General features: G+C 48.8%; 3 protein-coding genes across 7 annotated transcripts in view; 2 read left to right on the forward strand and 1 right to left on the reverse strand.

Moving 5' to 3' along the window:
* The first annotated feature begins 866 nt into the window (after nucleotides 1-866).
* On the forward strand, nucleotides 867-13,624 carry NRBP1 (nuclear receptor binding protein 1). Of its 2 annotated transcripts, XM_012475473.3 has the most exons (19): nucleotides 867-966; nucleotides 5,497-5,726; nucleotides 5,916-6,038; nucleotides 6,231-6,332; nucleotides 6,716-6,805; nucleotides 6,952-6,992; nucleotides 7,362-7,456; nucleotides 7,948-7,971; nucleotides 8,997-9,080; nucleotides 9,283-9,341; nucleotides 9,508-9,606; nucleotides 11,193-11,325; nucleotides 11,810-11,915; nucleotides 12,059-12,109; nucleotides 12,213-12,348; nucleotides 12,493-12,546; nucleotides 12,630-12,693; nucleotides 12,926-12,981; nucleotides 13,067-13,624. In XM_012475473.3, exons 2-19 carry the CDS (start codon nucleotides 5,517-5,519, stop codon nucleotides 13,169-13,171), a joined length of 1,632 nt encoding a protein of 543 aa, XP_012330896.1. In that variant the 5' UTR covers nucleotides 867-966; nucleotides 5,497-5,516; the 3' UTR covers nucleotides 13,172-13,624. The 2 variants fall into 2 exon arrangements, with proteins under 2 accessions (XP_012330896.1, XP_012330898.1); XM_012475475.3 differs by lacking the exon at nucleotides 7,948-7,971 and having other exon boundaries at nucleotides 13,067-13,623.
* A 311-nt stretch (nucleotides 13,625-13,935) lies between these two features.
* Nucleotides 13,936-15,656, forward strand: KRTCAP3 (keratinocyte associated protein 3). Of its 2 annotated transcripts, none has more exons than XM_012475477.3 (6): nucleotides 13,936-14,120; nucleotides 14,200-14,259; nucleotides 14,435-14,641; nucleotides 14,763-14,897; nucleotides 15,314-15,426; nucleotides 15,554-15,656. In XM_012475477.3, the coding sequence occupies exons 1-5, from the start codon at nucleotides 13,962-13,964 to the stop codon at nucleotides 15,419-15,421; spliced, it is 669 nt and encodes a 222-aa protein (XP_012330900.2). In that variant the 5' UTR covers nucleotides 13,936-13,961; the 3' UTR covers nucleotides 15,422-15,426; nucleotides 15,554-15,656. The 2 variants fall into 2 exon arrangements, with proteins under 2 accessions (XP_012330900.2, XP_012330899.2); XM_012475476.3 differs by having other exon boundaries at nucleotides 13,959-14,120; nucleotides 15,551-15,656.
* Nucleotides 15,657-15,730: 74 nt separating this feature from the next.
* IFT172 (intraflagellar transport 172) overlaps nucleotides 15,731-21,661 on the reverse strand; it is a 44,466-nt gene continuing 38,535 nt past the window's right edge. For all 3 annotated transcript variants that reach the window (XM_064363951.1, XM_064363952.1, XM_064363953.1), the window contains 13 exons: nucleotides 21,313-21,411; nucleotides 21,007-21,116; nucleotides 20,814-20,877; nucleotides 20,609-20,695; nucleotides 20,220-20,336; nucleotides 19,476-19,586; nucleotides 19,164-19,283; nucleotides 17,925-18,020; nucleotides 17,646-17,705; nucleotides 17,462-17,560; nucleotides 16,702-16,855; nucleotides 16,407-16,498; nucleotides 15,731-15,879 (listed from right to left, as the gene is read on the reverse strand). In XM_064363951.1, the coding sequence (XP_064220021.1) occupies nucleotides 15,790-15,879; nucleotides 16,407-16,498; nucleotides 16,702-16,855; nucleotides 17,462-17,560; nucleotides 17,646-17,705; nucleotides 17,925-18,020; nucleotides 19,164-19,283; nucleotides 19,476-19,586; nucleotides 20,220-20,336; nucleotides 20,609-20,695; nucleotides 20,814-20,877; nucleotides 21,007-21,116; nucleotides 21,313-21,411 (1,299 nt within the window). In that variant the 3' untranslated portion in view covers nucleotides 15,731-15,789. The remainder of the gene's footprint in view (nucleotides 15,880-16,406; nucleotides 16,499-16,701; nucleotides 16,856-17,461; nucleotides 17,561-17,645; nucleotides 17,706-17,924; nucleotides 18,021-19,163; nucleotides 19,284-19,475; nucleotides 19,587-20,219; nucleotides 20,337-20,608; nucleotides 20,696-20,813; nucleotides 20,878-21,006; nucleotides 21,117-21,312; nucleotides 21,412-21,661) is intronic.

The following is a 21,661-nucleotide window of genomic DNA, read 5'->3' on the forward strand; positions in this document are numbered from 1 at the left end:
TGTTGATTGATTCATCATCCTTCCTTCATCATACTTGTCTAACGGCAGAGTGAACTTTCATCCTGAAGGCTCCGCGCTTAGTTTTTGCAGATCAATAATAGCTCACCCAGAATTTATCATCTTTTTTTTCCACGTCCTCGAAACCAGCCCAAATTCTTTCCAAACATCTTCTTAACGTAGTCTTCTTTGATGAAATTTACTGTTTCGGATTCTAGACTTCGCTCTTACCAACTTAACTTTCGGTCAATAGTTTAATGCCTCTGATTCAGGTTTTGCGTTTGTCAACTACCCCTGAATGATAATTTAAATCAGTTCGTTCTTACGAGGATCAAATGAAACAACATCTGTGAAAAACCTCTTACAAAGTTTCAGCAAATAGTGCTATGCAGTCACAGAGTTAACTACTAATTTTCAGTGTTAGGTAATTTTTAATAGCTTTCCGGAGAATTGGCGTCCTGCACACCAGTCTCGTTCCAAAATAATGCGGGCGGGGCTTGGGGGACGCTCCTCTCGGATGGAGGCTACGTTTTTGGCTCCTTTTGTCTTTTTGGGTCATTAGAACTGTCATGGCGGCTTCAAGAAGAAGGAGGAGGCCCTCCCTGCGTCCAGCAGAACCATCTGGGGCACCTGGACCGGGCGGTGGAGTGGATAAAGAGACGAGCCCCAGCTGGGACCGAAAGCACCCACCCCCGCGAGAGGTCTCGGCCGGACGGGCGCAAGGGGAGGAGAGCGGGTGGAAGCCTACCCCAGCGAGCGCCCTGAGGCAGGGCCCCGCCCACCCAGCGCGTCGCCCAATGGAAACCTGCCGACAGTGCGGCACCGCCCATCTGTTGGTTGGGACGCCACGAGGGCGGGGCCCGTAGTTCGGTTGCGCTGCGGAGCGCAGCTGTGAGGGAGTCGCTGTGATCCCGGGCCCCGGAACCCGAGCTGAAGCTGAAGCGCAAGCTGCGGGGCGCGGAGTCGGAGGTGAGCACCCAGGGAAATGAGGGCCCGAGGAGGGAGGGGCTCGCGAGAGGACAGAAGGATCGGCCTCCGAAGCCCAGGACGATGGGATCCGCCAGGCGGGTGCTGAAGGCGGCCCTGTTCACTCAGTAGCCCAGGCCCGATCAGGCCCTGCCTGCTGGAGCCGAGGGGCCGCTTCGGCCCTGCAGTCTCTGCCTGGTCCTCCCCCGTCTCCCCGGCGTGGCGGCAGCGCCCCGGAATTCTGTGGGCGCAGGTTGGGAGGCCCTGGCGTTCGCTTGGAACTCTGGCTGCGAGAGGCGGGGCCCGGCGGGCGGGGGCGGGGGCGGGGGCGGCGGTCGCGGCCCGGCGGCCTGCGGAAGCGCGGCAGCCTGGCTGGGCCTGCTCGCGGGGCGGGGCGCAGACTGCGCGGGGGCGTGGCCTTCGCTCCTGACTGCGCCGCCCTGCCGGCCTTTGATGAGGTGGCCGCCGCTCGCTCCCTGGGCCCCAGTCGGGTGCCCGCGCGGGCCGCCTCTGCCTTCCAGACGCCGTGCATGCGACCTGTTGGAGTGTGAAATTCTAGGGGCCGGGTTCCTCCCCCGAGCGGCTTCATTTCCTACTGGACCGTGCTGCGGGTCTCAGAGGCCCTTTGGTCGGCTCATGGTGAGGAGAGTCAAGAGGCCCGATCCCACGAGTTCTTGCAGAGGGGTTGACACGCAGAGGGGGTTCTGTCCAATAAATGAAAGTCTCGGGGAAAAACTTTGCAGGGCGATCTGCGTTACTCCGAAGTGAACACACTGCACCTCTCAGGGTGACTGGAGGCGGCCAGGCGATAGATTCCCCTTACGAGCGTAAATGAGCTTTTCCATGTGTGATCTCTTTTAAACCTCTCAGCGAATCTGAGGCAAAACTCCCAGTGTCGCGGAGGTTTCTTCATCAATAGGAGGAGTGCTGGAGGATCTTGGGCACTGCCCTTGTTTCGCTTGTGTTGAAAACATTAGGAAGGGACAAAAAGTCACAAAAAATAAGGGAGGGGATAAGCAAATTCCAAGGGCATCTATCACTGATGAAGGGTTGGTGTCTCCTGTGGTGCCCTACTGTGGGTTAGTTGTTTGTGTCCTAGGTCCAGAAGTTTCTTTGCAGTCCATTGGCTATAGCTTTCCTGTATTAGAATTCTGCCATTTCCTCTTGTAGTCTGGCTGGGAATTTTACTTAGTTCAGATTCTAGATGCATTCAGTGAGTGTAGCTGCTCTAGGAAGTAACTGATAGTGTCTTACCATTTGCTTAGCTACTTTTCAGAAGAAGGAACATGATCTCTAACAGAAGTTTTCTGGTAGATTACTAAAACAGGCAGATAGCTTTCCTGGCTGGCTGAGTTAAATCTCTCTCCAGCGATCCTCCCACTTCAGCCTCCTAAGTAGCTGGGATTACAGGCATGAGCCAGCGGGCCTGGCAAATCTCTCTAGAATAAGCCAGGACCTAGAAAATAACATAGGGAAAGAATATCTTGCCAGATTTCCTCTGTAGTGCCTATTGCTCTTTGGTATTTACTAGACTGTCTTCTAATAAAAATCTTCTGAGTTGGGTTAAACATAGTGTAGATTGGGGGCAGAGATGGGCACAAATGGGCATCAGAGAGTTCTAAAATGTCAACTTTTCAAAAATTGGTGTTGATTAGAGGCTTCTGGCATTCTGAACTGACTTAGAGGAGCAGATTTACTTTCCAGGATATCACTTTCTTTTTCTTTTTTTTTCTCTCTCTCTCTTTCTTTCTTTTCTTTTCTTTTTTTCTTTTTTTTTTTTTTGAGACATAGTCTCACTCTTTCACCCAGGCTGGAGTGCAGTGGTGCCACCTGGCTCAATGCAACCTCTGCCTTCTGAGTTCAAGTGATTCTTGTGCTTCAGCCTCCTGAATAAACTGGAATTACAGACATGCGCCACCATACCCTGCTAATTTTTGTATTTTTTTGTTGCCCAGGCTGGTCTCTAACTTCTGAGCTCACACAGTCTGCCTGCCACCACCTCCCAAAGTGCTGGGATTATAGGCGTGAGCCAGCTTACCCGGCCCAGGGTATCATTTTCATATTGTAGAGCACTCTCTTGAGCCTAGCACACACAGGTTCCAACTCCTTCACAGTCTTTGTTCTTAGAGATACGGAATAACATTAAGTGATTGTCTTGTGACTTTTTGTGTAAGTTAATGGCATTTAACTCTTGAGAATTCCTTTTCTTCAGGTAGCCATGACCGTGAAAAAAATGTTATGCTTTATAATACTTTTTCATATAAAAGTTGTACCTTGAGTTACTTGTACTTGTAAGAAATAGCCTATATCGAGGCCGGGCACGGTGACTCACGCCTGTAATCCCAGCACTTTGGGAGGCCGAGGCGGGTGGATCACGAGGTCAGGAGTTCAAGACCAGCCTGGCCAACATGGCGAAACCCCGTCTCTACTAAAAATACAAAAATTAGCTGGGCGCGGTGGCACGTGCCTGTAATCCCAGCTACTCAGGAGGCTGAGGCAAGAGAATTGCGGAGGTTGCAGTGAGCCGAGATCGCACCATTGCACTCCAGCCTGGGTGACAGAGTGAGACTCTGTCTCAAAAAAAAAAAAAAGAAATAGCCTATATCAGATCTAGTGCCCCAGGGAATGGAAACTTCAGAGACTTTGAGCAATGTGAATGAAATGAAAGCTGGAAGCTTAAAGTCTTAGGTTTGACTTGAATTTGTGGCTGCTTGAATGTGGGCATTTATTTTGTTCACTATTGTATCTCAAGTACTTAGCCCAGTGCTTGGCCTACAATAAGTACTTAATAAATATTTGTCAAATGACTGAATGAAAAAAATGTCGTTAACCAACACCTATTTGTCACACTCACATCACAGGAAAGGTGAGATCATCAGTGATGAAGTCACTAACAACTGCCAGTCACCTGCCCCAAAGGTAGCCTCACCAAGGACTAGCAGGCTTGTTCTGTGTAGAGAAGGGATGAATAGTGGATGCCAAGGTTAGTTCTAGCTGGATAAATTAACCAAGAGTTTCAGCTGGAAAAGTTGGCTGAGGGTGCTACAGGTCTAGCAAGGCTATCTCAGTGAAACATTTTGGAGTCTGGAGTCATCTGTTCTGAATAGCGCCCACATAGCTTAATTTTTTTTTCTTTTTCTTTTTTTTTTTTTTTGAGATGGAGTCTCACTGTTTCCCAAGCTGGAATGCAGTGGCATGATCTCAGCTCACTGTAAGCTCTGCTTCCTGGGTTCAAGTGATTCTCCTGCCTCAGCCTCCCAAGTAGCTGGGACTACAGGTGTGTGCCACCACACCCAGCTAATTTTTATATTTTTAGTAGAGACAGGGTTTCACCATGTTGGCCAGGCTGGTCTCGAACTCCTGACCTCAGGTTATCCACTTGCCTTGGCCTCCCAAAGTGCTGAGATTACAGGCATGAGCCACCATGCCTGGCCACACATAGCTTGATTCTTGAGCACAGTACAAATAGGGGGTACTTGGGGATTCAAAGGGAAGCCTATTAAATGAGTATTTGCCAAGAAGGAATGGAGCCCCTGATTTTGCTGTTAATTTGGACCTTACTAAGTGGGGTTAGACTGCCGTAAATCTTGTGTTTGCCATTCCTGGGTGGGTCATCTTCAATTAAGATAGCTCCCCTTCTCTAGACTCGAGTTAGGAGAATAATGTTTCAGTATTTAGGACTGATTCTGATTTTGGATTTAAAGGAAACAAAGGAGGTATGTGTTTTCTATTTTTAATTTTTAAAAATTTTGTGTAGAGACTTGGGTCTTGTTATGTTGTCCTGGCTGGTCTCAAATCCCTGGCCTGTTTTATTTTCTTTTGAATTCGCTGATGAGGTTATCAGGATTATTAAAAATTTTTTTTTTGAGACAAGTCTGTCTCTGTTTCCTAGCCAATGGCATGATGATAGCTCACTGCAGCCTCAAACTCCTGGGCAATCAAGCGATCCTCCCATCTCAGCCTCCTGGGTAGCTGGGACTATAGCTGTGCACCACCTTGCCTGGCTAATTTTTAAATTATTTTGTAGAGATGGGGGTCTCACTTTGTTGCCCAGGCTGGTTTCAAACTCCTGGCCTCAAGTGAACCTCTTGCCTTAGCTTCTCAAAGTGCTGGGATTACAGGGGTGAGCCATTGTGCTCAGCTGGATTACTAATTTTTTTGTTTGTTTGTTTTGTTTTTTTAGATGGAGTGTTGCTTTGTCACCCAGGCTGGAGTGCCGGAGTGCAGTGGTGTGATCTCAGCTCACTGCAACCTCCACCTCCCTGGTTCAAGCAATTCTTCTGCCTCAGTCTCTTGAATGGCTGGGGCTACAAGCGTGCCCCACCAGACCCAGCTAATTTTTATATTTTTAGTAGAGACGGGGTTTCGCCATGTTGGCCAGGCTGGTCTTGAACTCCTGACCTCAGATGATCTGCCCACCTTGGCCTCCCAAAGTGCTAGGATGACAGGTGTGAGTCATTAAGCCCAGCCTGGATTACTAAATCTTTATAGATGTATCCTGACTCTCTCTGCCTTCTCCCTCTGTACTTGCAGGCCTGAGTGTTTCTTCCAGCATGTCGGAGGGGGAGTCCCAGACAGTACTCAGCAGTGGCTCAGATCCAAAGGTAGAATCCTCATCTTCAGCTCCTGGACTGACATCAGTGTCACCTCCTGTGACCTCCACAACCTCAGCGGCTTCCCCAGAGGAAGAAGAAGAAAGTGAAGATGAATCTGAGATTTTGGAAGAGTCACCCTGTGGGCGCTGGCAGAAGAGGCGAGAAGAGGTAAAGTGATGGTACAGTCACTCTTGGGAGACCGAATTCTGGAGAGGTGAGAACTGGAAGAGCAAAGTCTTAAAAGAGGCTGACCAAACGTCAAAAGGTTGAGGACTAGGAGGAGGTGATGATATGGAGTGTTAAAATGGAGGATTTGAGAGGTAACTTTAATTCTCTTTCATATGAATTTCTTCTCAGGTGAATCAACGGAATGTACCAGGTATTGACAGTGCATACCTGGCCATGGATACAGAGGAAGGTGTAGAGGTTGTGTGGAATGAGGTACAGTTCTCTGAGCGCAAGAACTACAAGCTGCAGGAGGTAGGTGATGGTGAAAAGATGCAGCCTGGGTAATGTTGGAACACTGATGTTAAAGAGGAATTGCTTTTGGGAAGCTGCCTATGAAGAGTATGTTGGGGTTAGATCATTTCTGGGGAGGGATAGGGAATGGCTTCTCAGGATTATTACAGTGATTTGTGAACTCTGCTATTCCATTGTCTCCCTTGCTCTCAGGAAAAGGTTCGTGCTGTGTTTGATAATCTGATTCAATTGGAGCATCTTAACATTGTTAAGTTTCACAAATACTGGGCTGACATTAAAGAGAACAAGGCCAGGGTAAGAATTTTTTCCGCATATTTCCTGAACTTAGTGAAAAGAGACTAGCTACATTTATTATTGTTTCTTTTACATTCAGAGATTAAAACAGGGTAGTTTTGAAACAGAACTGGAATCAGCTGCTATGGCAATGAAAGTAGGGCTTCAGTTGCCACCTGTGCCTTTTGTGTGGCTATAGACTGGGCAGAGAATGAGTGAACTTTTGCTTTCTTCTTCCCATAACTTTTATTGCTTAGTAGTTTTCATTGCCCTATTTAGTCTAAGTAAGTAAAGCTAAGAACAAAAGAAGAGAAATTTTAATAAACTTTCAAATGTAATGTATGTTATAAGGGAAGGGATCATTTCTACTATAAGGCCTTTTAGTAAGTGCTTTGCCTCCGCAGGTCATTTTTATCACAGAATATATGTCATCTGGGAGTCTGAAGCAGTTTCTGAAGAAGACCAAAAAGAACCACAAGACTATGAATGAAAAGGTATAGAAGGAGAGCAGACAAAGTTTTAGGGGGTTTAAAAATGATTATGTTAATAATGAAGCTGATCAGGAAGGGATGGAAAGAGCTAGTGGGAGAGAGTTAAGAGAGGGAATTACTGCTAATCCTTGGATCCAACTTTGTTCCAGGCATGGAAGCGCTGGTGCACACAAATCCTCTCTGCCCTAAGGTAAGTAGTACCTGGTTAGTTTCTTACCCATATTTCCTGATTTAGTTCCTCCAAACAGATTTCAGGGTACTACTCTTCTGTTCTTTTCTGCCTCTCCCCACTTTCTTTGAATCATATACTGTCAAGATGAGGCCCACTATGGGTCTTTTAAAGGGTATATCCTAATGCCCTAACCACGACACTTACCTCCTACCTCTTTCTCCTAGTGCTTATCCAGTTATTTAAATCTTCAGGCATAGTGGAGATTCAGAGTGTGGGGATTATCTTTATGGTGACCAGCAGGAGACCTGGCCCTTGCTCCTCTTAACCCTTGGGTTCCCCCGCCCTTAATTTCCCAGTGGCCCCTCTAACAGCCCAGTGCCCCCACAGCTACCTGCACTCCTGTGACCCCCCCATCATCCATGGGAACCTGACCTGTGACACCATCTTCATCCAGCACAACGGACTCATCAAGATTGGCTCTGGTGAGGGGAGGGAGAGGTTCTGGGCAGGGGAGCCTCGGGAATTTGGGAACCATGGGGGTAAGATGAAAGGAATGGGGGATAACAGAGCAAAATTCTGAGGTATGGGTTGGTGAGAAGAGAAAAGACTTTGCTAGGGGTAATTCATAGGAGAGGCCAGTTAATTAGTGGAGAGGGATAGGGTATATAATCTTACACGTTTTTGAAGGGAAACTGGAGTTAGTACAGAGATACTGATAGGAGGTTGGGAAAGGGCAAGAGATAGGTTTGAGGTCTGATTTGAGCCCTGGGGCCAGACCCTGCCAGAGGAGGTTCCAGGCTGTGCCTGCTGTGAGTGCTTTCATTTGCTGTGTATTTGTGTGCAGTGTACAACATTTCTGTGTGCTGTGTTTGTGTATTTGTGTGTCCATTTGTCTGGGGCTTGGCTGCTCCATCGCTCACAACTTTTCTCTGTTTTCCTCCCTCCCGCTTACGGGCTGCTCTGTTCCCAACAGTCTTTCATAGGATTTTTGCTAATGGTGAGAGCTCCCTCTGCCCCTCTAGGGGCTCTGTTTGTGCTCCCTCTGCTCCCTTGGCGGCTGCCCAGTGCATGCAGTCGTGGGAGCAAACCCTCTTCCCCTATCTTCCCTGCCTAATTATGCCTGCTTAGCTTCTGCCCTGCCAGCCCTCCGCCTGCTTGTCCCTCTATAACCTGCTTGTTTCCTGTGGATTCTGCCTGGCTGGCCACTTACCTCCTGGATTCATGTTCCCCTTCATCATCAGGCTAGTTCCCCAGATCATACTGTGCTCCCATATTCTCTGTGACTTTGTTTATGATCCGAATGAGTCCAAATTGGGCCTGGTCCTGGTTCCTCGTTCAGCCTTGTGGCAGACATTGTTGAAGAATAAGGGGGTAGAACAGGAGTCTAAAAAGTTTTGGTGGATTGAAAGTGGAACTGATTCAAGGGTATTAGCTCAATTCTGAGCTGTTTTTGAGTTTTATTCAGCAAAGGTGGGTAAGAAGGAGGCTACATCCTGGGTTGTATGTTAATACTTATCCTTCTTTATCCAAGTTCCTGAGGTCTCCAATTCTCCCAGATTAGGAATGGCTGCCTGTGTTTTTAGGCAGCCATTCCTAAAACCAAAACTAAAACTAAAACTAAAAGCCATTCCTAAAACTAAAACCAAATGTTTTCATGTGAACAGGGATTAGATGTACCTGGGATTTAGGGAAGGTGAACGGGGCACAAGTCAAAGTTTTTCCTTAGGCTACGTTGCTCCTAGACCAGCCCGAAGCCCCTGTATATCTGTTAATTTAGTCTGGTGCTTTTGTTGCTCCTGAATTAGGGACATTAGATGAGAAGCAGTAAGCCTGAGAAAGGGGAGGTAGGTGGCATCCATGTGTGGTCTGTAGTTCAGGATGGGAAAGGGGATACGTTTGTGCCTATTGAGGTTCATCAGAAAGGAGACGTTAGGAGAGAATTTGGCTTTTGAGGCCTCTCTCTGGAGTGAGACTATTCTTCGTTGATGGTGGTCAGATTGTGGGTGTCTCCCCTACTCCCAGTGGCTCCTGACACTATCAACAATCACGTGAAGACTTGTCGAGAAGAGCAGAAGAATCTACATTTCTTTGCACCAGAGTATGGAGGTGAGCCTTCCTGGTTTCTCTGCCCTGTCCTCATCCCCCTGGTTTTACACCTTATAACTTGAGGTACGGTGGCAATATAACTGAAACTTCTAGTTTTCTCTACCAGCATACAAAGTATTTTTCTTTTTCTTTTCCTAAGGCATTCCTGCCAACCCCAGCCCCAAATCCTCTGATTAAACAAAGCCTTCTCTGTTTTCCCTAGAAGTCACTAATGTGACAACAGCAGTGGACATCTACTCCTTTGGCATGTGTGCACTGGAGGTGAGGAGACTGGAAGGGAGGGACCCTTCTCATTTGATAAGGGGTCAAATGAGAAGATGGAAGAGGAAATGGAGGGAGGACAAGCAAGGCGCTAACTTGGAGGGAGTGATTGTGAGAGCACTGAAGTTCTTAGGTGTCTACTTTTTTTTATTCCTCTTCCTTGAAGATGGCAGTACTGGAGATTCAGGGCAATGGAGAGTCCTCATATGTGCCACAGGAAGCCATCAGCAGTGCCATCCAGCTTCTAGAAGACCCATTACAGAGGGTAAGGATCTTCAGGATCACTCCCTCCTCAACTGACTTTCAAATGTCTTCTGGTTTTTCTTCCTTTGTACCTACTGGGCATATCCTCCTAAGAGCTAGAGAATATAAAACAGAAAGAACAAGCAAAATCTGTAAACATTTCCTTAAGAGGTGTCTACCATGTTTTTGCATACATACACATAGGTTAGGGGGTTAGATGGATGATTATTGTGGTTAAACATTGTGTGTTGGCTGGGCACGGTGGCTCACACCTGTAATCCCAGCACTTTGAGAGGCCGAGGTGGGCAGCTCACTTGAGGTCAGGAGTTTGAGACCAGCCTGGCCAACATGGTGAAACTCTGTCTCTACTACAAATACCAAAATTACCTGGGCTTGGTGGTGCATGCCTGTAGTCCCACCTACTCAGGAGGCTGAGGCAAGAGAAACGCTTGAACCTGAGAGGCGGAGGTTGCAGTGAGCTGAGATACTGCACTCCAGCCTGGTGACAGAGCAAGACTCCGTCTCAAAAAAAAAAAAAAGATTTGAAAGACATAAGGTTATGAATCAGTAGATAGACTATAGTAAGTAAAGCCTGACAGGAAAGTCCAAACAAGAACAGTTTGTAACTCATTAGATAAGTAAAGTAGAGAACAGGGGAGAAAAGAAGGAAGACTAGTGGGAAGTCAGGAGGATAGCGTGGAATAAGTTTCTAGTTCAACATTGAGGTGGAGTATTCAAGTGAAAGATTAGGTATGTAACCCTGTTAGCCTTCAAGGTTGACAGCAGGTTAATTGTCATGGGATGTACAGGAGGCAGAAAAGGAGGCAGAGGTGAGGCACAGTGGCTCATACTTGCAATCCCAGCACTTTGGGAGGCTTTGCTGGGAGGATCACCTGAGCTCAGGAGTTTGAGACTAGCCCAGACAACATGACAAAACCTCATTTCTATGAAAAAACAAAAACAAAAACAAAAACAAAAACGTAAAAATAATCTGGGTGTGGTGGCACATGCCTGTGGTCCCCGCTACTCTGGAAGTTGAACGGAGGATTGCTTGAGCCCAGGAGGTTGAGGCAGCAGTGAGCTGTGATTGTGCCACTATACTCCAGCCTGGGTGACACAGCAAGACCCTGTCTCAGAAAAAAGAAAAAGAAAATAAGGCAGAATGGTTATAGGAATCCTGGGAAATTCAGTGAATTCAGTGATTGTGGGCAAAGGAAATGGTGAATATTGATCACAGTGGGTAAGTGTGGGAAGAGAGAAGCTAAAAATTTGGCAAGGTTTAGAAAAGAAGATAGGCAGTGAGTTGGCTAATAAAGCAGAGCCGTAGAAAATAAGGAAAAAGAAAGTGTGAACATTAAATAAAAAAAGAAAGCTTGTGGTTGGAGAGCAGAAAAATAATTAAAACCAGAAAGGCAGTGGATGTATCTTTCATATACCTTACAGTTTTCGAAGCCCTTTCAGGTGCATTTGTCAATATGTTGTTTTCTCAGCAAGTGCCAAGCCCCTGCTACGTACAAAGCCTTGTGCTAAGTAGAATGAGAGCTATAAAGATGAACACATTGCGGGGCTTGCCAGATGCCTACTCCAGTTCCTTGTTTTCTTTTCTAGGAGTTCATTCAGAAGTGCCTGCAGTCTGAGCCTACTCGCAGACCAACAGCCAGAGAACTTCTGTTCCACCCAGCATTGTTTGAAGTGCCCTCACTCAAACTCCTTGCTGCCCACTGCATTGTGGGACACCAACGTGAGTCCTATTGGCCCTACAGGGAATATTCTTCAATCTGGAGCCCTGTAACTATCATTGGCATGCTTGCTTTCCTCTTCTATTTCTGAAGGGATTCTTTTTTTTTTGAGAAAGAGTCTCACTCTGTCTCCCAGGTTGGAGTGTGCAATGGTGTGCTCTTGGCTCACTGCAACCTCCCCCTCCTGGGTTCAAGCAATTCTGATGCCTCATCCTCCCGCATAACTGGGATTACAGGCATGTGCCACCATGCCTGGCTAAGTTTTGTATTTTTAGTAGAGATGGGGCTTTGCCATGTTGGCCAGGCTGGTCTTGAACTCCTGGCATCAAGTGATCTTTCTGCCTCAGCTTCCCAAATGCTAGGATTACAGGCATGAGCCACCATGACCTGCCTCCAAAGGGATTCTTTACCCCTTTGCCTCCATGCCTTCTATGACATTTAATATGACTATTCCTCCATAACATCCCACTCCATCATGCCCTCCAGACATGATCCCAGAGAATGCTCTGGAGGAGATCACCAAAAACATGGATACCAGTGCTGTACTGGCTGAAATCCCTGCAGGACCAGGAAGAGAACCAGTTCAGACTTTGTGAGTAACTGAGAGGGTCTGAAAGGGGCAGATTGGTGACTACCACTCTTGAGGCTCTGTAAACTGTCCATTCTCTGGGAATGGTTGAATTTACTTTTTTGCTTGTTTCCTTCTTTCCATGTCCTTTCTCTTTTCTCCTCCAGGTACTCTCAGTCACCAGCTCTGGAATTAGATAAATTCCTTGAAGATGTCAGGTGAGAGCAGAGTGAGAAGGCAGGCTTTTTTGAGGAAGCAGGCAGTGTTGGGTATCCTAAGGCATTCACAGAGCTCATGTGACCTGTTTTCATCTCCCTCCAGGAATGGTATCTATCCTCTGACAGCCTTTGGGCTACCTCGGCCCCAGCAGCCACAGCAGGAGGAGGTGACATCACCTGTCGTGCCCCCCTCTGTCAAGACTCCAACACCTGAACCAGCTGAGGTGGAGACTCGCAAGGTGGGGGCTGTGGTGGAAGGGAGAGAGGACATCACAATAAGGCTCTATCCTTTAGAGAAAATGCTCCCTAGCAGCCATGTGCTATGGGCTGGAAAGGCATCTAAGTATTGGGTCTCTAGAGTGACCTTCTCTGTCCTTCCCTAGGTGGTGCTGATGCAGTGCAACATTGAATCGGTGGAGGAGGGAGTCAAACACCATGTAAGGCTCAGGGCTAGGGTTGCGTAGGGTTGGTGGCTAGCGGTTAGGGAAGAGTCACATTTTCTGACTGTCCTATTCTCCAGTTGACACTTCTGCTGAAGCTGGAGGACAAACTGAACCGGCACCTGAGCTGTGACCTGATGCCAAGTGAGTCTCTCCTTTCCCTCAGAGGATGGAGAGTCTGTGAGCCTTATCTTTGAGAGACATATTCAGGAGTGGGGAAGGCGACAAGGCAGTAACACATTGACTCACAGAGAATGATTATCTTAGCCCCTACAACAGTGGGTGGATCTGACAGTTTAGCCCTAGTGGTGCTTTCTGAAGGGCCCCAGGTCCCTCAGTCCTGTACTGTACTCACCCCCTCCTGTTTCTCTGTCAGATGAGAACATCCCCGAGTTGGCAGCTGAGCTGGTGCAGCTGGGCTTCATTAGTGAGGTGAGATTTCTGCCTTCATCTGACCTGGCTGCCCCAGTGCCTTCTCTTCTCTCAGCCCCTGTCTCACTGAGCTCTTCTCCCCAAGGCTGACCAGAGCCGGCTGACTTCTCTGCTAGAGGAGACCCTGAACAAGTTCAATTTTGCCAGGAACAACACCCTCAACTCAGCCGCTGTCACCGTCTCCTCTTAGAGCTCACTCGGGCCAGGCCCTGATCTGCGCTGTGGCTGTCCCTGGACGTGCTGCAGCCCTCATGTCCCTTCCCCTCAGTCAGTATTACCCTGTGAAGTCCCTTCCCTCCTTTATTATTCAGGAGGGCTGGGGGGCTCCCTGGTTCTGAGCATCATCCTACCCCTCCCTTCTCTTCCTCCCCTCTGCACTTTGTTTACTTGTTTTGCACAGACGTGGGCCTGGGCCTTCTCAGCAGCCGCCTTCTAGTTGGGGGCTAGTCGCTGATCTGCCGGCTCCCGCCCAGCCTGTGTGGGAAGGAGGCCCACGGGCACTGAGGGAGCCGAATTCTACAATCCCGCTGGGGCGGCCGGGGCGGGAGAGAAAGGTGGTGCTGCAGTGGTGGCCCTGGGGGGCCATTCGATTCGCCTCAGTTGCTGCTGTAATAAAAGTCTACTTTTTGCTAAAAGCGTCGTGTGTTCGAGCCTTGCCAGCCAGGCGGAGCGGGCCGGGGCAGAGGCGGGGCCCAGGTGGGAGGGGAGCCCGAGACGGAAGCGGGGCCAAGGTTGGGGCGTGGCTGAGCCCAGGTAGAGCTGCCCTATGGCCGGTGTGGCTGACGGGATGAGGCGCTGCCGTCTCTGCGCTTTCGGTAACTTCCGGGTCCTGGCGTCTCTTGTCCTTCCCCTGGGGCCACTCTCGGCCTGTACTACCGCCCATGGTTAATCCGCCGCGAGCCGCTTCTCCCTTTCCCGCCCGGCTCAACCCTGCCCCTCCCCCGTGCTTTGCAGACGCCGTCCGGGGCCCCCGGCGGCTGATGCGCGTGGGCCTCGCGCTGATCCTGGTGGGCCACGTGAACTTGCTGCTGGGGGCCGTGCTGCACGGCACTGTCCTGCGGCACGTGGCCAATCCCCTTGGCGCCGTCACGCCAGAGTACACCGCGGCCAATGTCATCTCCGTAGGCTCGGGGCTGCTGGTGAGCATGGCAGGCGGCCCGGGGTAGGGGCTGGGCACCCGGAAAGCCCAGCGGGCCAAAGGCTTTGTGTCTTCCACAGAGCGTTTCCGTGGGACTTGTGGCCCTCCTGGCATCCAGGAACCTTCTTCGCCCTCCACTGGTGAGAAGGGACTTCCTGGAGCTTTTAACGACTAGGCTTGAGTCAGGGAAATGGGGGCTGACTGAGCTTGGTCTTTCAATGGACTGGAGGAGCCTCAAATAGAGATACTGGGTGTTTAGTTACTGAGAGAGTTAGCCAGGCCCAGGCTGCTCACCTGATCTCCTGTCCCTGCCAGCAATGGGCCCTGCTGGCACTAGCTCTGGTGAACCTGCTCTTGTCTGCTGCCTGCTCCCTGGGCCTCCTTCTTGCTGTGTCACTCACTGTGGCCAACGGTGGCCACCGCCTCATTGCTGACTGCCATCCAGGACTGCTGGATCCTCTGGTACCACTGGATGAGGGGCTGGGACATACTGACTGCCCCTTTGACCCCACAAGAATCTATGTGAGCACATTCTCTTCCTTCTTGTGTTCTACAAAGCCTTGGTCTTGCCCTTTTAATTTCCCCTATTTGCCACACTTGCCCTACTTCCTCCTAGTCCCCATCCTTCCTTCTTGCTTTTCAGGATACAGCCTTGGCTCTCTGGATCCCTTCTTTGCTCATGTCTGCAGGGGAGGCTGCTCTATCTGGTTACTGTTGTGTGGCTGCACTCACTCTACTTGGAGTTGGGCCCTGCAGGAAGGAGGGACTTCAGGGGCAGGTAAGGAAGGTGAACAGGAAGGGTTCATTCTACAGAGATTGGCTGTGTTGAAAAGATGTGACTGGCCTCGTGCAGTGGCTCACTCCTGTAATCCCAGCACTTTGGGAGGCTGAAGTGAGCAGACCACTTGAGGTCAGGAGTTTAGAGACCAGCATGGCCATCATGGTGAAATCTTGTCTCTATTAAAAATACAAAAAATTAGTCGGGTGTGGTGACGGGCACCTGTCATCTCAGCACTTGGGAGGCTGAGGCAGGAGAATCGCTTGAACCTGGGAGGTGGAGGCTGCAGTGAGCTGAGATTGCACAACTGCACTCCAGCCTGAGCAACACAGTGAGACTCTGTCTCAAGAAAAAAAAAAAAAAGCTGGTGACCTATCATTCAGGGCCAGGGTGTCTAAGTCCACCTTCTTCTACAGCTAGAGGAAATGACAGAGCTTGAACCTCCTAAATGTAAAAAGCAGGAAAATGAGCAGCTGCTGGATCAAAATCAAGAAATCCGAGCATCACAGAGAAGCTGGGTTTAGGACAGGTAATGGGTCTTGAAGGTGGTGGCCTGGGTAAGATTGGGAGCAGGGAAGTGCTCTTAGAACTGGGTCTAGGTCTTGCCTTGCTGCTTTCCCCTCTGACCCAGGTTGGTTCTCCACTCTGTCCAGCAGGTGCTGTTCCAAGACTCAGTCCCTAAGGGATTTTTCCCCACTAAGCAAGGGGCCCTGACCTCAGGATGAGATAAAAAATTGTAATAAAATAACTTTTCTTCTACTTGATTATGATTCATTTTGGGGAAAAGGCACTGTGTGGTGTTGGGGTGACTTTGATCAAAGAATACAGTGGTCTCACTTTCTTATAAAACTTTAATGAGGGAGAGGCCCTAATTCTTCCTCAGCTTTACCGGCTACTGAAAGGAAAAGCTGGTGCTGGGGAGTCCTCCACACCACTGACTGATGAATTTCAGCACATCCTGGCACACTGGGCTGTGGGAGGTCTGTGAGCAAATGGAAGATGATGAGATGAACTTGTTAATGCTGGAAATACAGAGAAAATCAGCTCCATCACAGGCTTCAGGGTCTGCACTTGCCTTCCTGCAATCCCACCCACCTTTCGAGAGAGAGAGAGAGAGAAAGAGAGAGAGAGAGAGTGTGTGTGTGTGTGTGTGTTCTTTTGAGACAGTCTTGCTTTGTTACTGAGGCTGGAGTGCAGTGGCGTGATCTCGGCTCACTGCAACCTCTGCCTCCTGGGTTTAAGTGATTCTCCTGCCTCAGCCTCCTGAGTAGCTGGGATTACAGGCGCACACCACCACACCTGGCTAATTTTTGTTTTTTTAGTAGAAACAGGTTTTAACCATGTTGGCCAGGCTGGTCTGAGACTCCTGACCTCAGGTAATCCGTCCGCCTTGGCCTCCCAAAGTGCTAGGATTATAGGCATGAGCCACCACACCTGGTCTTTTTTTTTTTTTTTTTTTTTTTAAGTGCTGTCCTGTCTGCCTTCATTCTTCAAGTCTCCCTCTCTAACCTTGATGGCCATAAGGAATTTATTCCAGTTGTCCTTGTTAGCAGCTTTCCCTGGCCGCTTAAATTCAATTTTGTTCCTCAGAATGGGGTATCCTGTGGAGGAAGAAAAAATGATGAACTGGGGTTTGAGAGAGATTGAGGAAGGAAAAATGAGGAGCAGCCTGGGGGTACAAAGCAGCATGGTCCTGTCTTTCGTATCCTTTACTGAATCCTAGCAAAATTTAAAATTAAGTTTATTGATACTATTGCTTTCCACCCCCCACCCACAGGATCTGGGGTGCTGTAGAGTTGTATACCTGTAATGAGGCAGGGCAGGGCTCGAATCCCAGTGCTTGCTGCCACCAGGGAGGCCTCGTAGGTGCCACGCTCATCCCGAGGCAGAACCTGTTGCAGCCGCTGGTCCATGGAGACTGTAAGCACCCAGTCTCGAACCTCTTCTCTCTCAGCCTCCTGGAAAGGACAAGAGGGAGTGGCAGCTTCACACAGGGCAGGGGAGGGCAAACTGGGGTGGAGGAGTAGGGAGGGGGTTTGCTAAGCTTTCAGCTACAAATGATCCTCCTTGGATTGGCTTGGATTGGGGGATGCAGTCACAGCCTTTTCTGTTTTTTTTTTTTTTTTTTTTTGAGACCGAGTCTCACTCTGTTGCCAGGCTGGAGTGCAGTGGTACAATCTTGGCTCACTGCAACTTCTGCCTCTCAGGTTCAAGCGATTCTCCTGCCTCAGCCTCCTGAGTAGTTGCGACTACAGGCGTGTGCCACCACACCCAGCTAATTTTTTGTGTTTTTAGTTGATACGGGGTTTCACCATGTTAGGCAGGATAGTCTTGATCTCCTGACCTTGTGATCCGCCCACCTCGGCCTCCCAAAGTGCTGGGATTACAGGTGTGAGCCACCGCACCAGCCCAGTAACAGCCTTTGATTTCTACTCTGCTTCTACTTTCACAGAAAGAATAGTGAGGGCTGAGGTCCTTACAAAGATGGTAGCACAAAGATGTTCTCCCTCCTCAAGGCACTCACACTGGTGACGTCTTCCTGTTTTCCAGCCCTGTGCCCTTACCGGTACATGGTGCTTGGCTGGGAGTGGCACCTCAAAAGGAATGTCTGTATCTTGAAAATCAGAGTGGTCAAGGCCATCCAGAATCCCTTCCTCGATTGCCTGCAGTAGAGTGGGCAACCATGAGCTAGGCACAGCCTGTGACTAGCAAAACACCCCACCCTAGGGGCACAGCTTCCCTACTCACGTCAGTCAGGTCCAAAAAGCGATTGAGGAAGATGAATGCCATGTTCTCCCAGCCAACTGCCTGCAGCAGAGAAAAGTTGCAAATGGGAGTGAGCAAGCTGGGCCTGGATGTTACTTCTCTGGGATGCAGGAGAAAAATTCAGGAAGATATAGGAGGATTATATCCTCCACAACCTCAGCCCTACACGCAGCTTTCTGCTACCTGAGCAGAAGGGATATTCTCTATTTTCCAACCTTTGACTTCCTCCCATCTGCGCCACCCTTCCTTGTCCCAGCTCACCTTGGCAGCAATGCCTGCTTCATAGAAGGCTTTGTCTACAGGTAGTAGCTGGGTGTGACGCAAGAGTGAAACAGAAAGCCTGGCAGCCACAGTTTCCTGGGATTAAAGTCAAAGCATTATGAATATGGCACTAAAGTGACTGAGCTACAGACCAAGCAGCCACAGAACTAAAAACAACAAGCAATATTATACTGCTCTGGAGCTCAAGCTGTTCTGGGTCTTAGTTTTTTTTTTTTTTCTGAATAAGAGACCTGGGCCTAGTTTCATTTTTTTTTTTTTTTTTTTTTTTTTGAGACAGAGTTTCGCTCTTGTTACCCAGGCTGGAGTGCAATGGCGCCATCTCGGCTCACCGCAACCTCCGCCTCCTGGGTTCAAGCAATTCTCCTGCCTCAGCCTCCCGAGTAGCTGGGACTACAGGCGTGTGCCACCAGGCCCAGCTAATTTTTGTATTTTTTAGTAGAGACGGGGTTTCACCTTATTGACCAGGATGGTCTCGATCTCTTGACCTCGTGATCCACCCGCCTCGGCCTCCCAAAGTGCTGGGATTATAGGCGTGAGCCACCGCGCCCGGCCTTTTTTGTTTTTTTTAATAGAGTCTTACTCTGTTGCCCAGGCTGGAGTGCAATGGTGCCACTTCAGCTCATTGCAACTTCTGCCTCCCAGATTCAAGCAATTCTCGTGCCTCAGCCTCCCAAGTAGCTAGGACTACAAGCGTGCACTATCATGCCCTGCTAATTTTTATATTTTTAGTAAGAGATTTTGCCATGTTGGCCAGGCTGGTCTCGAACTCCTGACCTCAAGTGGCCCACCTACCTCAGGCTTCCCTCCCAAAGTGCTGGGATTATAGGTGTGAGCCACTGTGCCTGGCTGCCTAGATTCTTTCTAACGTTCTTTCCACTTCTAAAATTCTATTATCCAAGTACATGAAATAAATATATAGTAAACAGTCACAAATAAGCCCAAAATATGTGTACATTACAAGAGATGAATAAAGAAATCATGGGATTTGGATGTTTAAACATAATGAAGCTGGAGCTGTGTGGGCACAGAGCCCTAAGAAGGTGAGAAGAAGAAAACCTCAGCAAGGGCTAAAGATTTGTTTAGACAGAAGAGAAGTTGAAAGAGGGGGCAGATTCAAGAGCCCAAGTTGAAGAATCCAGAATGTGAGACAATTCAGTTTCATACATTTGCAGATGAGCCCTTCTGACTGAGTGCTCCTCTGCAACCTCTACATCTCACCAGCTGTTTGACACTCTGGGCTGCAGAGCGTGTGGCATAGTAATGAGCGATCAGCAGCATCGTCTTGAACTCCTCATGGGCTGGAGAGTTTGCCTCACTGGACTTCACCAGGTTTTCACACTAGAAGAAGAAGATAGCACAGCCTGGCTCAGGGGTCAGAGGAGTGCCAGGGCCATAGAGTGGTCTCCAATGGCCACCTGGCAGAGGAAGGTAAAATACATCTGAGAATAAAGGTTTACATGCATGAAAGAAGAGATGAAGACAAAGACAGGCAGAGCAGCCCTTTTACTCTTGTCAACCCAACTTCCTCACCAGGTTGAAAAGGACATCTCGAAGATCAGCCCAGCTATGATAGGCCTCAGCGCAGTTGGTCCCAGGAGAGCTCACCATGTCAGTGAAGATCCTTTTGTAGATACCGAAGTTCTAGAGGTAGAGGGGAGAAGGGCATCTGAGAAGGGCACAGCTAGAAGAGAAAGTCAGTGGAAGTGGGGCAAAAGGGACAGGCTTTGTGTGTAGAAATGGGTACATGTGTGTTCAAGAGCTGGGAGACAGTGGTAGATTAAGTGCTGATTATTTTTAATGAAGTGAATTATTTGTAAGTGCTGATTATTTTTGATGAAGAGAAAAGAGGAAGAAAATAACTATTAGCTGGTGCTGTGTGAGTGGGCAACTGTACAAATATAAGTACAGAGTTACAACATTAATGGGCTGTGACTCTCAGATCAGGGAGCCATGTTCATTCTCTGGAGGAAGTCAATAAAGGCCCTAGAGGTGTGTGTAGGATTCATCTCGAAAGACAGGTGGCTGTGTATTTGCTAACAGCATGGGGAGCTCCATGGGTGTTTCTTTAAACAGAAGTTGGAAGTTTCCGCAAACTTCTCCCTATGCTCTTAGCAAATACACAGCCTCCAGAGGGGCTGTACATTTCTGAAGATGTATGGGGGGCTCTGGGCATGACGTTCTCTAAGGATAGAATCCTCTGAGAAGATAGTTCCTGAGAGGAGAGGAGAAAGAGTTTCCTTGCGGAAACATTCAACCCAAGAAGAAGGCAGGTACCTGTGGGTTAGCAGGGGCTCCGTGCTGTACATACAGGGCCAATGCTTGGGCAGAGCTACCCTCTCGGATCAAGTGAGTTGCATACAAAGCCACGTACTTGTGCAGAATCTTGTAGTTCTGTACAGGGGTGGAGGAAAAGCATGGGTGAGGTTGGGATCAGCAAGACCAGGCAGTGAGGGTAGAGTGGTGACTTGAGGCCATGGATTTGTTGAGGAGACAAAGGGTATATGCAAACCTCTGACTCCAGTTTCAGACTGAGCTTCTCTGATGCTCATTAGATTATCTTTGGGTTTTGGGTTTTTGTGGAGATAAGAGAGATGCAGCTTTGAGGCAGGTGGAGAATCAAGGGAAAATGTAAAGAAAAGTTGGGAATGGGAAGAGAGCAGTACCTGCTTGGTAGCTGTTTCAATGCACTTGTCCCACTGGCCCTGCTCCACATACAGGTCCAAAGCAGCTACCACATCCACATCCACAAGCTGGGTCAATGGAAGACAGAGTTACAAGGGAAAAGAGATGACATGAGGGAAAGAAGAGGGAGAGACTCTTGTGGGTCTCTCCCTGCATTCTGCCTCCTGCTAACTCTGCAAGTCTCACCAAGTCCACTTTGCCCTGGTTCTTGAGGAACTCTTTATAACACTGGTCCACATAGTCTTCATACCTGTGAAGATGTACAGAGAGTTCCATCTTCGTGTTCCAGAATACCAAACCCTCCCCATGAGACTTTCTCCCAGTCTTTACAAAAGGAAGTAAAAGAGAATTTCCCAGTAAGAAGGGGTTGCGAGCTTACCTGGGATCTAACTCCTTAGCTACACGCTTAGCCTTGTTCCACTCCTCACCCTCGATGAAAGCATCGATTGCTTCCTTGACAAGGTCCAGATTCAGATAGAGCTCTGCAGCCTGCACAATGAGAAGTCAGCATGGAGACTTTCTCCTCACTCTCAGTCTTCCCTCTGTGAGCTCCCTCATCTGTTTTCCCAGGACTGCAAGCCATGCCCACCAGGAGGCCCACCTCATACACTTTCCTGGGTGTAGATGTCACCTTTGCACCCATCTCTGTGGAATCTATTTCTGTTCCATCCCACATCCCACTTACTGCATTGTGCTTTCCAATTCCAATCAGCTGGGGTCCTACAGCCAGAACGACTTCGATATTACGTTGGGGAGGCAGAAACTTGATGGAGAGTTCGGCTGCCTGTGTGGTTGAACAGAAGATGGAAATGGGTAGGAGAGACAAACACCACTGAGTCCTCAGCCTGATCCACTTCATACATTTTTCTCCTCCAGATGCCAACTTTCTCTCTTTCTCCTTCAACCTTGCACCCTCCTGGGTAAAGCCTGGCTCATGGTCCATTAGATCCTTTAATTAGGCATCAGTCGACCCATCTTTCCTCTCAGTTCATTGTTAGCTCTTTCAGACACTTCCTGTCCTGCTTGAGGTCACT

Source organism: Aotus nancymaae, unplaced genomic scaffold (genome assembly GCF_030222135.1).
Source record: "Aotus nancymaae isolate 86718 unplaced genomic scaffold, 86718_ANA_hifiasm-v0.15.2.pri h1tg000057l, whole genome shotgun sequence".
In the NCBI taxonomy this organism is placed as follows: domain Eukaryota; kingdom Metazoa; phylum Chordata; class Mammalia; order Primates; family Aotidae; genus Aotus; species Aotus nancymaae.